Genomic DNA, 14,171 nt, shown 5'->3' with positions numbered 1-14,171 from the left:
TATAATATTACAACTTGTGCTTGAATAAATAGAATACGTCTAAATGGGAATTTAAAGTTTTATTCTTGAACAAAACTGAGTAGTTACGGTGCTTGGCCAGAAAGATGCACAAGGCCCGAGGTGAAATGTAACGTCTATTGCTGAGGTCTATGTAAGTGGGAAAGACTGAGGAAAACTGAAACTCAAAAGCTAACATGTATTTTCAAGTATTCATGTCATACAAACAAAACATATATTTCGTGTTCTAACTCTGTAACATTACAGAAAGACCTCATCTTGTTTATGTACAAAATCCAACACGTGTCAACACCTACTCTGCTCCATATTAGAGGGGCTCTGACCTTTTTCTTGTTGAGACAATGAAGGATTTTTAAATCCCTCTCCCTTTTGCCCTGCTTTGGCCAGATTGAAGCTCAGTTTCTTAGTGCCTTTCTGATAGTTTCCATCTTAATGTGCTAACACCATAACATTTCCTTCTAAACTAAATCCCACCATGAGTCAGATGATGCCAACTTGAACTTAAGTCCCTTCACTATCCGAGGCCTATGACTTGGGGACTCCCAGTGATGACGTCCCAGGATCATCTCAACATGTCTTGGTATCCACCACCCAGATGGATTGAAAAAACATAAAAAGTTACAGTATGTGACTCTTCTAGAGATAAGCCCTATACACAGGGCACCAGGTGTTCCACCACCACCCAATTTACATCATGCTCCAGAACCTCAGCTTTGCTTTTAATAAAAAAAAAATTTGTTCTTATGGTTGTGAAGATTTCCTGTTCCATATTTCCGAGGTTATCAATTCAATGCAGTAAATCAATGCAATGCACATGGCACCCACCTGAGTCTGCAGAAAGCTTTAAACAGTAACTCCAAAGGGTGTGACCAGCTCCATTCATTTTATTCGAGGCTTTATGAACTCTGGTGTTTTCTAAGATGTATGGCGTTCAGCAATTCTGCCACAGAGTTAGCCATTTTGCTGCAGCCAGGAGCCCAGCATTTTGTTACAGACAGGACACAGCCCAGTATCTGCCTCTTGCCCTCCAACTTTCCTTACAAGGGAGTGTTATTGGGTTACACTGCAGGCTTCCTGCATGGGTCCACGGTACCAGGCAATAGGGTTCATGGAGCTAAAGTTGGAGTCCAGCTTGCAGCCAAAGGAGCTGGAAGTGAAGGCTAGTGAGATGAGATAGCTTCAGTGGCTCAGGTACCGAGGTAACTAAAAGGCCTCCTTTCTCTGGATGAGGATGGGTGTTCTGAGATGGGTTACCTGGACCATACTGCAGAGAGTGAAAATCCCGGAGAGTGAAAATGGGCTGCTTACAGTATAGAGGAAAAACCCATCCTTAGAAATAGTCACTGTCAAAAATAATTAGAAATATTTGGTCCATAAATATTTTCAACAATGTCCATAGGTGGTGGGATAGGGGTGTGTAGGTGTGGGGCTGGGGGGAGAGAAATAGGAATGAAGCACATTTCATGGTAACAGACTATACTAACATTGCTTTGAAATTTAGGGGTGGGTGATGCAGAAATTGGTCCCAAGGTGATATGACATACACAAGGGCTGTTTATAAGTGTAGAAATGGCCAGTTAAAAAGCTTTTTTCTCTGAAATAAGATATGTGAATTGCTACGGTGAGGCTGCAGACTGTGACCTCTATTGATAATGCTAAACAGCAGGACACAGGTGCTCATCTGATGCAAATTATATCTTTGAAAAAACAAAAAGTAGATGCCAAATGTCACAGTGGCATCCCACCCAATATCATTGTGGAGTACAGCAGAATTCTGAAAGGCAACAGACCAAACAGACTTTAAAGTGAAGACATGAACAATTGCCTAGGTCTTGAGGCTTGACCCATAATCTGAGACCATGAAAATTAGTGACACACTCTTAGCTGAAGCTCACTTTAGAGCAGTGGTGGGCAACCTGCCGCCCATCAGGGTAATCTGATTGCAGGCCGCAAGACATTTTGCTGACATTGACTGTCCGCAGACATGGCCCCCCACAGCTCCCAGTGGCTGCGGTTCGCCGGTAAGGTTTCAATGTTGTCTTGCATAAGCCAAAGATCTGGAAGAGACATTTGATCCAACACCATCCAAACAGAGCTGTTTTGGACTGTCGGAAGTAGCCCCTAGGGTGAGTCTGTATGAGCATGAAGCTAATGGAATGCAACCCAGCTGGACTCCAACCTCCATTTTTGTGCTGTTCCCAAGAAGATACCTACAGTGGTCTGGCCATCTGTTGCCATATATTTATAAGAGTGTTAACATCACCGATTATCTGCAAGGTCTCTGAGAAGTTCTCTCAGGAGATGATTATGGACAAGAACATGTCATATATTCCTCTCTCTTCTGGACGTATGAGAACACAGCACTGACTTCCTTCAGAAGAGCAACTCAGTGCAGATAGAGAAGTTGAAATAAAGAAGGGGAAAAGGCTTTATGAACCCAGGGTTTCCAACACTCTGAAAGAACTGGATTGAAGATTAATAGTTTGCCTATTCCAGGATTCTAAAATGCTTCATAAATTCTCTAGGAATATAAAGTGCCGATGTGTTCATTGGGAACTTTGATGAAAGACAACAATATATGTTTTGTCCTCTCACCAAGCAGGCACAGCCCTCTCCGGGATTGAACATGGCAGCTAGCCACACCTCTCTCTCCTAAAAGGAAAGGAAGGAGGTGGGCTCTACAGAATGGAAGTGCTGCAGTAATGTCCGATATTTTCCTCCTGGATTTGTGGGGGGAGAATCTGGTAAGAACCAGCTAGCTGTCCTTTTTTCACCCTTCCCCAAAGCTGAATCCCTACAGAACTCCAACAAAGGGCTTCTCTGAGGTTATGGGAAAGCATGCTGCAGTTTATATGTAAGAGGAGAGGCTCCCGTGTCGAAGGGGAGCGTGCAAGTCCTCAGACACGCAACAGTTGGGTTTTGTTGCTGTATCAATTGTTAACCAGTTCCTTCATTTCGGGTTTGCCTTTAGGTGAGATGCAGCAGGGCTGGAAGATGAAGCTTGACCAATTCAGACTGGAAACAACGTGTACATTTTTAACGAGAGTAATTAACCACTGAGACACATTTACCAGGGGTCCTGGTGGATTCTCCATCACTGACAATCTTTAAATCAAGATTAGATGTTTTTCTACAAGATGAGCTCTAGGAATTATTTTGAGGAAATTCTCTGGCCTGTGTTATATAGGATGCCAGACTAGATCATCACAATGGTCCCTTCTGGTCTTAGAACCTACAAAATTCCTGAGAGTTGTTGAATTTCTCTAGTAACTTAGTTTACCTAACTGGCTCCTATTATGTCAGGTGTCTGCCTGTTCTCCTCAAGTGGGTTCAGGGAAGCAGCAGGAAACAGGAAGCTTCCTGAGGAGCTGGTGTTAATCAGTCCAGGCTCCTGGGGGTGCTAGAGAGATACATAAGAGGTGCCTCCTCCTCTCTCTCCCTGCAGCTCCTGCTACTTTCTGTTATTCTCTCTCACCTTTTCTCCTGCCTGCCTGTTATGTCTCTTGTGCCCGCCTTCCTCCAGCACAGCACTCCACCATCGCTGTGCATCTAGAACAGAGAGAATACATAGGCACCAGCAGCAGACACAATTTTCTACACTCTGGGTCCCCCAACATACACACAGTCTGACACCTGAGGCGGCCGCCTCAGTACGCCTCATGGTAAGGCCAGCCTTGCATGACAGTCCCAACTTTGATTGAATTTATCAAACTCACTTTCCAGAGTAGACTAGACTGGAGGCCTGCTCTCTCCTCCCATCCAGAGTGTTGGAGGGCAGAGGAAAATCTGCCATTCCAACCTCTTAAGCATACCCAGAGCTGTATCTGGCCTCCCCCTGGATCATGACCAGAACACAGGGAACATGACTAGAGAAGGGGAGAAAAGAAAAAGATTGAAGGCAAAAGTGGAAGGCAAAAGTGAGACTTAGAAGACGAGGGTGCACAAGGAAGAAGTGCACTGGCAGTTCCCCAAAATCCTAATGCTGGCGTTGACTGTTATTTCATTACGTTGCTCTCGACCAGCAGTACCTCCCGCTCCTGTAAAAAGCAAAGGTCAGAGTATTTGCTTACATTGACTTGGCATCTCTCGAGAAGACGACACATTCTCTCTTCTTAAAATGTTCTTGAATGAAGGTGACCAAATCCTTTGGGGGAAGATTAGAGGGAAAAGTTTTAGCTCAGTGACTCCCAGCATGGCAAACTCTTTAAAGGCAGCACAGGTGCCTTACACTGGCATTTAAAGGAAAACTGCAGCGATTCATTGTAATTCATTTGTTCGCAATGTAGCGTCAGAGTCAGTGTGGGCGCAGCAGTGCAGGAGGACGGCAGGCGATAGCTAAATCCTTTAACTACAATAGAAATATTAAAACAGGAACTTTAAAACTATCAGAATGTCCTAGTAGGCCTTGTTTAGATCAGGAAAAAGGTGTTTTTAACAACATGATGAGCATCAAAGCAAACAGCTCTTGCACTGTCCCTTAAGCGCACGCTGGAGACAGGTGTAATACCAACAGACCCCGGTCGGCGGCGGGTAGGATCGAACTGGGGACCTCTCGAGCTTAGTGCATGTGCCTCTACTGCATGAGCTAAAAGCCAATGAGCTTTTAGCTAAGGCTGTAGAGCAGACTCATTTTCTCTCTCTAAGTGGTCTCGATCCCACTAGATGGGACAGAACACCACACCCAGAAGGTGTGTGGGTTACACACGCTCACATTTAGAAACATGGCTTCATCTTCCTATTTGCTCTCTAAGAGCTCTATTGGTTTAACCCAGCATGTTCGTACAGCAAACATCCCAATAACTAGGTCAATATCAAGAAGTTACAAAGCAGTCCCCACTTCGACCACAATTCTGAACGCCACTCAGCACCTAGTGGAGACCCGGTTTAACACCTTTAGAAATCTTATGGGATCACAGTTAACATACCTGCTAAATGGTGTTTAAAATCATATCGCCAACATTCCAAACAAACCTTTTTTTCCCCTTGGCTCCTACCAAAAGAGATGCCAGCTCCACTTGCTATTTTAATCTAACCCAGCATGCCCCAGTCGGAGATTAAGTCTCGAGTCAAACCCCAGTGGAATTCAGATTGTTTTAAGGTAATTTCCAATTCTAATTTAATAATTAAACTTCGCTAAATTAAACACACCAAGTGTTTAACACTGCAATAGACCTTGCCTTAGGATGATTGGAAGCTCTCCAATATGCAGCTGTTTCTATGGAGATGTTAATTCTTTTGCACCTAATTTACCTCCAGGGACTAACAAAATGGGAGCTTCCGATCTGATCATGAAATGATTTTATTTGTCTTTTATTTACTCTTATTTGTTTAGGGCTAGAACGTGGCGTGGACTGTGCTGGCTCCAGACGTGGAAGGGGAGACCGACTGCACCCTGCCCTGTACGCTCCTGCACAGCATCCCCTGGCCTTGGGCGCAGGCACTCATACCTGCTACTAACCCCATGAGCAAGTGGGCAGAGATTTGGCAGAACCTTGCCCACGCCCACACATCAGCCAGGATGAGGGAAGTAGTAGGTTGCTACCATTATGGATGAGTAGCAAAGTTACTCCCCGCCGGGAACAAGAGGAGGGGAGTCACATCCCTCTGAAGTACAGTTTTTTTCCTTGCTGCACATGGCCCCACACACAGGCCCCGCAGCCTGTGGCCGTTTACTCCCCTTTGCGACTAGTTCTATGACAATCTGAATCTTTGCAGTGAAGTGGAGTTCTCCTTTAACCATATGAGAGTTCTCAAAGGCACAGTCTGTTTGGGGCCTTTTTGTGCAGCTGCTGCTAATGGTGGAGTTTAATCTAGATCAGGAAAGAAGCCTGGATACAAATTCTACTGGAAATAAAGATTTACACTCCTAAGCACTTGGAAAGACCTCAAGTCTAATGTGTTTCAAACCAAGAGATCCATATATATATATATATATATATATATATATATATATATATATATATATATATAAATAAATCGACTTTGTATAAAACGTCAAGTGTTTATTCAAAAGTGGGCCAAACCAAAGCCACGCAGTCCTGAACGTCCCGAGACTACGAGAGAAGGAGGAGGGACAGAATCCAAACACAGACCCCCTGTCACATTTTGCAGCTGCCCCCTGCCTATAAGCCAAACCAAAACCCTGGATCTGAACACGTTTCCATTGGGGGTGTTCTGAATCCAGATTTGGGCCAACTGAAATAGCTTGGGCCCATCTCAAAAGTTACTTCATTTGCACTGTTCCGTTTCAGACGCCTGCCCATTTCATGAGACAAGTTCATTCTCTTGGTTTTAGATGCTCCTGGTCCCCACCCATATAGGAACCTAAAGGACATCTGAAATATATGGGAGATCTGCTACTTATACTTCAAAGTATAGTGCTCTTTCAAAGATACTATTCACCAAAGCACAAAGCTAATAAGATTTTACATTAATAATTCATCATTTTGGCAGTATGAAAACTAGTGTATGGGATACCCCCAAGCTCACACTTGTTAGGAGTCCATCTGCAGCCGCCCACAGCACCCAGGCTCCAAAGTCCATCGCCTTGCAAGGATTTTTTACACCCATGAAAAGTGTGTAACATACAGCTACTCTGATCGGGTAACTCCACAAAGTGCAAGGCAGCGGAGGGTCAGAGCCAATGAGTCTTGATTGGCATGAAGGAAAAATCCCTGGAATCCAGGATGTGCGGCAAGGAGGAGGAGGGTAGTGCTTTAAATTCTCATTTCTGGACATCTAGTTTCAAGTGGTAAATTAGGTCATGATTCATTCTAATTTAACTGTGTCCATAATGGAAACCTATCCCAAACAATTTGGCAGCATTCTATCGCTGCTCACAGAAGGTCCAGAACTGGGATAAAGTCCTTCAAAAAAAAATGTTCTAGCATTCTGTGACACTGACCTACCTACTACTTCTTATAGTAGCTTTAGAGGCCATTGGCTATAGAATAGAACAGTATTTTTCTTTGAGGAAAAAGTGCTGCAAGCCCATTATACATCTTCCTCCTTGTGTATGAGACTAATAATTCACTGTGGCAGAGTTCCAAGTGAGACTACAGCCACGCACGTACCATGGAAATGCATTGTGCCCGTTACTTACACTGTCATTGTACGACACATCTGTGCTGCGAGATATACTGGAGTAAAGAACTTTTGAACCTTCCAAAGTGCCATTTCTTCTGTTTCTCATGGGGCCCATGCAAACCTAAAGCAGCCACCTGTGGGGGGAGAGAAAGATTTTGGGGATCAACATTAGTGTTAGCCTTCAAAAATTTGATCACACCTGGTGCTTTGGGTTCCATTAAAATCCTGTATTAGTGCCTTCGTTATTCTAGTTGGTTTTTGGAATGTGAAATACAATATTTAAAAAAAACCCAAATCCCTCAGGCCAGAGTATTGAAAGAAACAGGTTTTCCTCCCAGGACTGACTTAACACCTTTAGGCAAAGGAAGTGTGTAATATATTCCATAGTGTATGGATGTAGAGATGCTGAAATTTCAGCATGTTGGGCAGTCTTGTAGTAATTCACATAATGTGGTGCCTAGAGGTCCCAACAGAGACTGAAGCCTTGTTGTGTCACTAGGTACTGTACAGTTGCTGCACCAAAGAGTTTACTGTCTAATCAGACAAAAGGAATTATTCCTACAGAAATATTCTAAGGCACAGAGAGATCAGAGTTTGCTCAACATCACAGAGGAAGTGCATGGAGGCAGAAACTGAAACCTGATCTCTTCAATCCTTATCCCGCTATTTAACAAGAATACCCTTCCTTGCCTGGGTTTTTGACAATCTTCTCTGATATCTATAATGAAAAGATATTTAATGGTTTCATTCTAGTCCATCTTCATTATAAAAATTACTGCATTAATATGCCACAGCTAAGCATAATTCACAGATCTAGTCAGAAGGACCTAGAACTGCAATACCAAGCGGCTTTGAAGTTAGAATCAAGGCATAGTGGCACACTGCTGGATTGAGAAAGTTGAAATGGATGGATGGATATGTACTCCAGGCTATGCAGAACAGAGTTCTAACTATAACTTCACTAAGGCACTTTCAGGAATAAGAACTTGGTCCCAATGGCAGTGAGCATATTTGAACCAGATTCAGAAGCTCAGAAAATAGAAACGCTAATATAAATTGAAGTTGCAAGTATCTAAACTATTTACAAGGCACCTAGCACCTTGCAATGAAGCAAACTATATTCTCCCCTTCTAAAAGGGAATTCAGGAGATCAAGTTCAATTCCCAATTCAGACTCAAATTTCAACTGTGACCTTAAGTGCCTCAATCTTTCTGCTCCTCAGTCCCTATCCATAAAATAGAACCAATATTACTTCCTTTTCCCACTCTTGGACTATTTAGAGTGTAAGATGTTTGGGGCAGGGACCATACACTCCTTTGTGCATGGAGAGCACCATAGTGTCACTTAGCACCTCTAGACTGTAAATAATAAATACTCATTTCTGTGTGATAAGGCACATGACTTCTGGTGATTGAAAACTGGCAAGTGATTTATTCATGAGTTTGGAGAAAAAAAAAACCCAGCAATGAATGCCTGGAAATACCATTTCAGAACATCATGCAAGCAACCCCAGAAGGCGATAAAACAAGCTAGCTTAAGAGACCTACTATCAGGTATTATTTATATTACACTTCTCTAATGAATGTTTAGCAAATATTTAATGTGTGTTCCTAGGCTAGAAAACTGTTCCACTCAAATATTTAATATCATTCTTCACTGTGGGACAGATTCTGATCCCAATCACATTGGTGGAAATCCACACTTTCACTCCATAACTTCACCAGTGTAACCAAGATCAGAATCTGGCCCTGCATCTGTAACATGCATTCCTTATTGTCATCCCAAAAGAATTACATCTCTTGCCATTAGATGTCTTTCAACTAATTTCAGTTCCCAGAAATTTCCCATCAACCTTCTCACTAGCTATTATCAAAAATAACGACACCGTTGTGTCCCATCATTGCGAATACACTTCATATGCTCTGTAGCAGCACTGATTATAAGAAATCAACTCTGTATAATTACTCGGCTGCCTGTCCCATGTGTTCCATAGGTGTTCCATTACAATTCAACATTACTGAGTTAATGGATTCTTAAAGCTGTCCCCAAATATAACACTCCTTCAGTCTTGAAGTCATTTTGCCCCTCAGAGGCTTTTGTCATTTCAAGAACTGCTGGAAAGGGATTCTAGTGAGCATTCCCTTAGCAACAGTAGAAGTATTCCAGCAACATTCGAGAATTGCAGGGTTTTTGCCAGTTGGATTATGGCGCACTGGTGGTAGCAAATTGAGAGGCCTCGCTTTCTGTGTGTCATAGAGTAGGAATACTTCAAAGATGACCTGCAGAAGTGGGGACGGCTGGAGACAAAGTCAGGCAGGGCCACCCAGAGTGGGGGGCAAGTGGGACAATTTGCCCCAAGCCCCGGGCCCCGCAGGGGCCGCCACGAGACTATGCATCTCAAGAATACAGTATTCTAGAGTATTGCAACTTTTTTTATGGAAGAGGCCCCCAAAATTGCTTTGCCCCAGGCCCCCTGAATCCTCTGGGCGGCCCTGAAGTCAGGTGAGGCATTTCATGATGTATAAGGAAGGCTGGATTAAAATGTCAAGAATGGAGGTGTTTTCTGCCTTTTCTTTTAATACGTATAGGAAATATGACAACTCGAGTGAAAGCTGAACAATTGAGATGCGATGAGATTTTGACTCTGGCTGTTTAAACCTGTTTTGGTTAACACTTACGTAACTAATGAATGCTAGAGAGAATGTCCCTCACCCCAGGCAGTCACAGAAGCTGAGAGCTCATACCACATATCTGGAGACTTAAGAAAATCATCCTACAGGAGCAAGAAAGACCTGACTTCACATTCCGGTTATTTCTAGGGTAAAAACAAAAGCAGGGAAAATTATATGAAGCAAAAAAAAGGGGAACAAATCTAATTTTAAAAAATCATTTCAAGTTATCTTTAAGTAACACTAACACATGGAATCTGCATTCTGTCAGATGACAAAACCAGGGTACACCACGTAAATCTGACAACCTGCCACATTCATTCCTTACATGTGTACATTACAGGCAGCAAACATCCCACCGCCCGTTCTTTATGGAAGTCACTCTGGTCCAAATTGTAGCTCATGCACAACCAGAGACCAAGTTTCCTACACATTCTTCCATAAGGGCTTGAGGATGATGGTATTTTCCTCCTCCACTCTCTCACCTCTGCGGAAAGAGCAAGCTATTCATCCTTCAGAGCCAGGGCCACTGGAGAACCCTCCACATCCCTGACAGCCCAGCTGCAATGAAGCCATATTCTCAAGGATACTTTCATTGCCACTCACATCCTCTCTCTCCACCCCATCCAAATAGAAAAATTAAAAACACTTAGTTGCAAACAGCACAAAAGCTCCACAGAAGTGGAATTCTAGGGTGGCTCAGTGACAGAACCGCTTTGTTTCCCACGAAGATGATCTCAGCTCAACCAAGATCTTCCTGAAGCATCCAGCTTCTCACTGTGGGTCTGGACATTGCCAATCAAAATGGTGACAATAATGGCAAAACTTCAGTGGAAGCAACCGCAGGTGTCAGGTGCATGTTATTCAACGGACAGAAGTGTGCCATGGAGCGAAGAGTGCCCACGTTTAAAAGTGCATCCACACAATCATTTCACGGAGAGGCCGTATCACCTCCATACTTTGGAACAAGGGGTTGACATTTGGTACCAGTTGCTCTGGTATTAGGAATATGTCTTTTACTATCCCCATGAAAGTAACAGTTCACACCTATTCCGTGGAAGCTTGTTAGAGTTTGGCAGCTAAATTCTCTGCAGATTCCTTCTGTACTGGGCTCAATCCTGCCCAGGCATACAGGAGCCAAGCAGGGTTTAAGTTAACCTATGATTGTTTCTCCTCCTGGCTGCCAAAGGCCACTGTGGCGCCAGACACAGGAACTGGGATCAGGAAGGCTGTGCTCTCAATGCTGCCAGTGTTGATGCTCAGGAGGAGCTATCAGCCTGAACAGGCAGCAGCTGATAAGCAGGGAGCTGACAACAGATGTGGGGGTACCTGGGGGCAGAAGGGTCTATAACCACTGGAAACCACTCCCTTGCAGAACCCGCATCGAACCAACAATCCCCAAGTCTCAACATGCCTCCACTGTCTAGCAAACAGCTGTGAAACCCCCTGGCAAAGTGTGTCATTCACCTCTAACAGCTAATCCAAACACAGGGTAACAACCAGTACTGCTATCGATTGCTCCGTTAGCTCAACTGATACAGGACTGTGCTGGGGGTTTAACGGTACCTCTAAACGTTGCAATGATTCTGAAGACCCACGTAGGGGTCTGCATAGTTCCCCAGGGTGCAATATTTTTTGTTTTTTTTAAATCTACATCTACAGGAAATTACATACAATGATCAGTTTGCAGAGACAAGCACTCAAAAGCTTAGAAATGCTAGGATTAAGGCTGTCTATGTAACCTTCATTCTGCCCGTGTGTGTGCGCGCATTATATTAGAGTCTTACTTGCATGATCACATACTTTCCCACAGGCCCCTTGTCTTATTCCGTGCACCGGATAGATCTGCTCTGGGGATGAACTGGGGTCATGTAGTGAATGAGTCTATTGCTTGTAGGACCCTGGCCTCCTCCTGTGTGGGGGATGTACTGGGACTGTGCAATGAAGGAGACTTGAAGGACTCCTGTCTCATTTACTGCAGACAGTAGAAAGTGTGTTGTGAAGGAGGCAGGGCGTTGCAGGAAGAGAAAGGAAGGGTTCTTGGTTAAGGCAGCTGAAAGCCACCATGGAGAACTGGATTCTATCCCTCCCTCTGCCCCCAGAGTTCCTGTGTGATGTTGAACAAGTTTCTTAAATCAAACATTTTCACAGATGGCCACTAATTGTGGGATCCTTATTTTATAAGGTGCCCAACTTGACACCGAGGTGAGATTTGCACACATGACTGAGCACTCACAACAGCAACAGAAGTTAATGGGACCTGTAGACTGAAATATGAAGTGCTATAAAATGCTAGGTACTCTGAAAAACAGGTCCTAGGCTTCTCAAATCAGACACCCAAAATAGCAGACAATCTAAACCATGCTGTCTCATCTCTCTGTGCCTCCATATCGATAAAATGGTGATACCTCTCTACCTCAGAGGGGCTTTGTTAAGCACTCGATTATTACAGCAATGAGTGCCACGGAAAAGCCAAGGAGGAAATTAAAGAATTCTGGATTCAGTGGAAGGTTTGGTGGTGCACAGTCAATAAGGCATGAGGATAAAAAGATATATTGAATAGCTACCAAATCAGTAAGCGCTATCCACCCTGTGCACTGAATGCGGAAGGGGTCCTGTGGAAAAAATATTATGCTATCCTGTAATTAGACTTTTGTAGTGTATATGCACGTGGGGGCCAAATTAAGGTTGCACAGATGACAAATGCTGACATTTCCTAACTTGTGAATGGTTCACTGTGCAACCTGAATGCTGGTTTAATGTATTTTTTTGCACATAATGTACACAAACCTCTTCGTCACTCACGTTTCACCCAGATCCTTCACACTTACGGGTCTTCTGTCCCAGGGAGATAATCTCTACTTGTCTAAAATCCAGAGTAACTCTATTGCCGTAACAACTCTACATTTATGCTGGTAGAACAGGGGGCCAAAACTGGACTCCTAGACTACATCAAAATTCAATCTCAAAAATACAAAAACAGAAGAAAAAAGTAGGCTACCAAAACTCTTTAGGTCCTGCTTTTGCAGGCTGGTTCTTCTGGTGTATTATCCATCATTAATTAGATAGACGGTACCTATATACCAAACTAATTTTTTTAATCTGATAAAACGTCATAGCACATAAGAACTATATAAAAGACATGGCAAAATAACTATCTGGGGCAGTTTTGCCAAAAATCTTGACTACCAAAGTCTATGTGATCAGCATATAATTACACCAGGGCTGAACTTTTATTTGAGTAAAACTGGCAGTATTTGGCCCACTAACGTCCAACCCACAACCCTGTAAAGCAAATGCTTTTAACTTTCAAGAATTTCCCCTCAGGGTAAAGCTTCCTTTAAAGCTACATCTCAAGGTAAAAACTCCACAGGGAGAAATGCATTTTCATCTGTATTTACGTAATAAATTTATTAAACAATCCAACATATAAAACTCAGCCAATAAATCTAACACCCAGAGAAGTGACCATGGACATAACTGCATTTAAAAAAAGAAGTTAAATGGAAATGAAAGCTTTAAATTATTCATTCAACGCTCAAAAGGATTTCAATTCTCTCGCTGCCTTTGTAAATAATTTAAAAGATTCGCTGTGCTATGGCAAAACTAAAAAAAGTTTGAGATGACACAGAATCAATGCAAATCCTGTGCCCCATCTTTAATTTAGGTTTCAAAGAGTTGAGATTTCTTTCTCTGTTAGAGAGCTTGTGAGAAAAATGTAGCAGCTAACTAATTAGGGATCGTTTATATAAAGTACTCCATATGCATAATCATGTTTTGGTTCAAAATAAAGGCATTGCGCACATTTAAATTATATAGAAAAGTATGAAATACAGAATTTCAGTCTATGAGAACTGTCCTACTAGCTAAAGCAATATGTTCCCTTCATTTTTTTATAGTGCAATATGTTTATGGAAAAACACTACCTTTATATAGCATGGGCTATTCCATTACAGCTTAACCTTCTTAACCAGCAAGTTTGAAAGGTATTATTCCACCAACTAAACAACTGAATAATCATCTTAAGCGTAAGAATGTTACTGTGAATTCCGTAGCAGTTCCAGCAATAAGTACATTCCAGTGAAATCTTTCTACCTGGAGCTAAATGAAGTAACAAGAAATGGTAATTACATTTAAAATGGTATTTTTGTAAAGTCACTAATACTTCACGCCAGCTTTTCAAACTGTTTTCTAAACTGAGCTGTACTTGGTTCCAGCTTAAACAAGGAAAACTTCAATGCACAAAAATGTTTCTCTCAGTTCAATGTATGCTTCTAATGCCAATTTGCATCAGTCTAATCATGCCACTTAGCTTAAAAAGCAAAGCTTACAAACAGAAAAGAAAAATGTTACGAAGTACATTAGTTATTAAGTACATTTCCTGAGTCACTGCCATCT

General features: G+C 42.6%; 1 protein-coding gene across 1 annotated transcript in view; it reads right to left on the bottom strand.

Moving 5' to 3' along the window:
• The window catches only part of TRPM8 (transient receptor potential cation channel subfamily M member 8), an 80,811-nt gene extending 73,577 nt beyond the window's left edge, over nt 1–7,234 (bottom strand). Inside the window, exons 1-2 of the mRNA XM_045032627.1 lie at nt 7,121–7,234; nt 4,089–4,162 (exon numbers count right to left, since the gene is read on the bottom strand). Of these exons, the coding sequence (XP_044888562.1) occupies nt 4,089–4,162; nt 7,121–7,219 (173 nt within the window). The 5' untranslated portion in view covers nt 7,220–7,234. The remainder of the gene's footprint in view (nt 1–4,088; nt 4,163–7,120) is intronic.
• Nucleotides 7,235–14,171: the final 6,937 nt, after the last annotated feature.

The sequence above is a fragment of the Mauremys mutica genome, chromosome 10, assembly GCF_020497125.1.
Source record: "Mauremys mutica isolate MM-2020 ecotype Southern chromosome 10, ASM2049712v1, whole genome shotgun sequence".
NCBI classification, from domain to species: domain Eukaryota; kingdom Metazoa; phylum Chordata; order Testudines; family Geoemydidae; genus Mauremys; species Mauremys mutica.
This window is presented reverse-complemented; position numbering and strand designations above follow the sequence as displayed.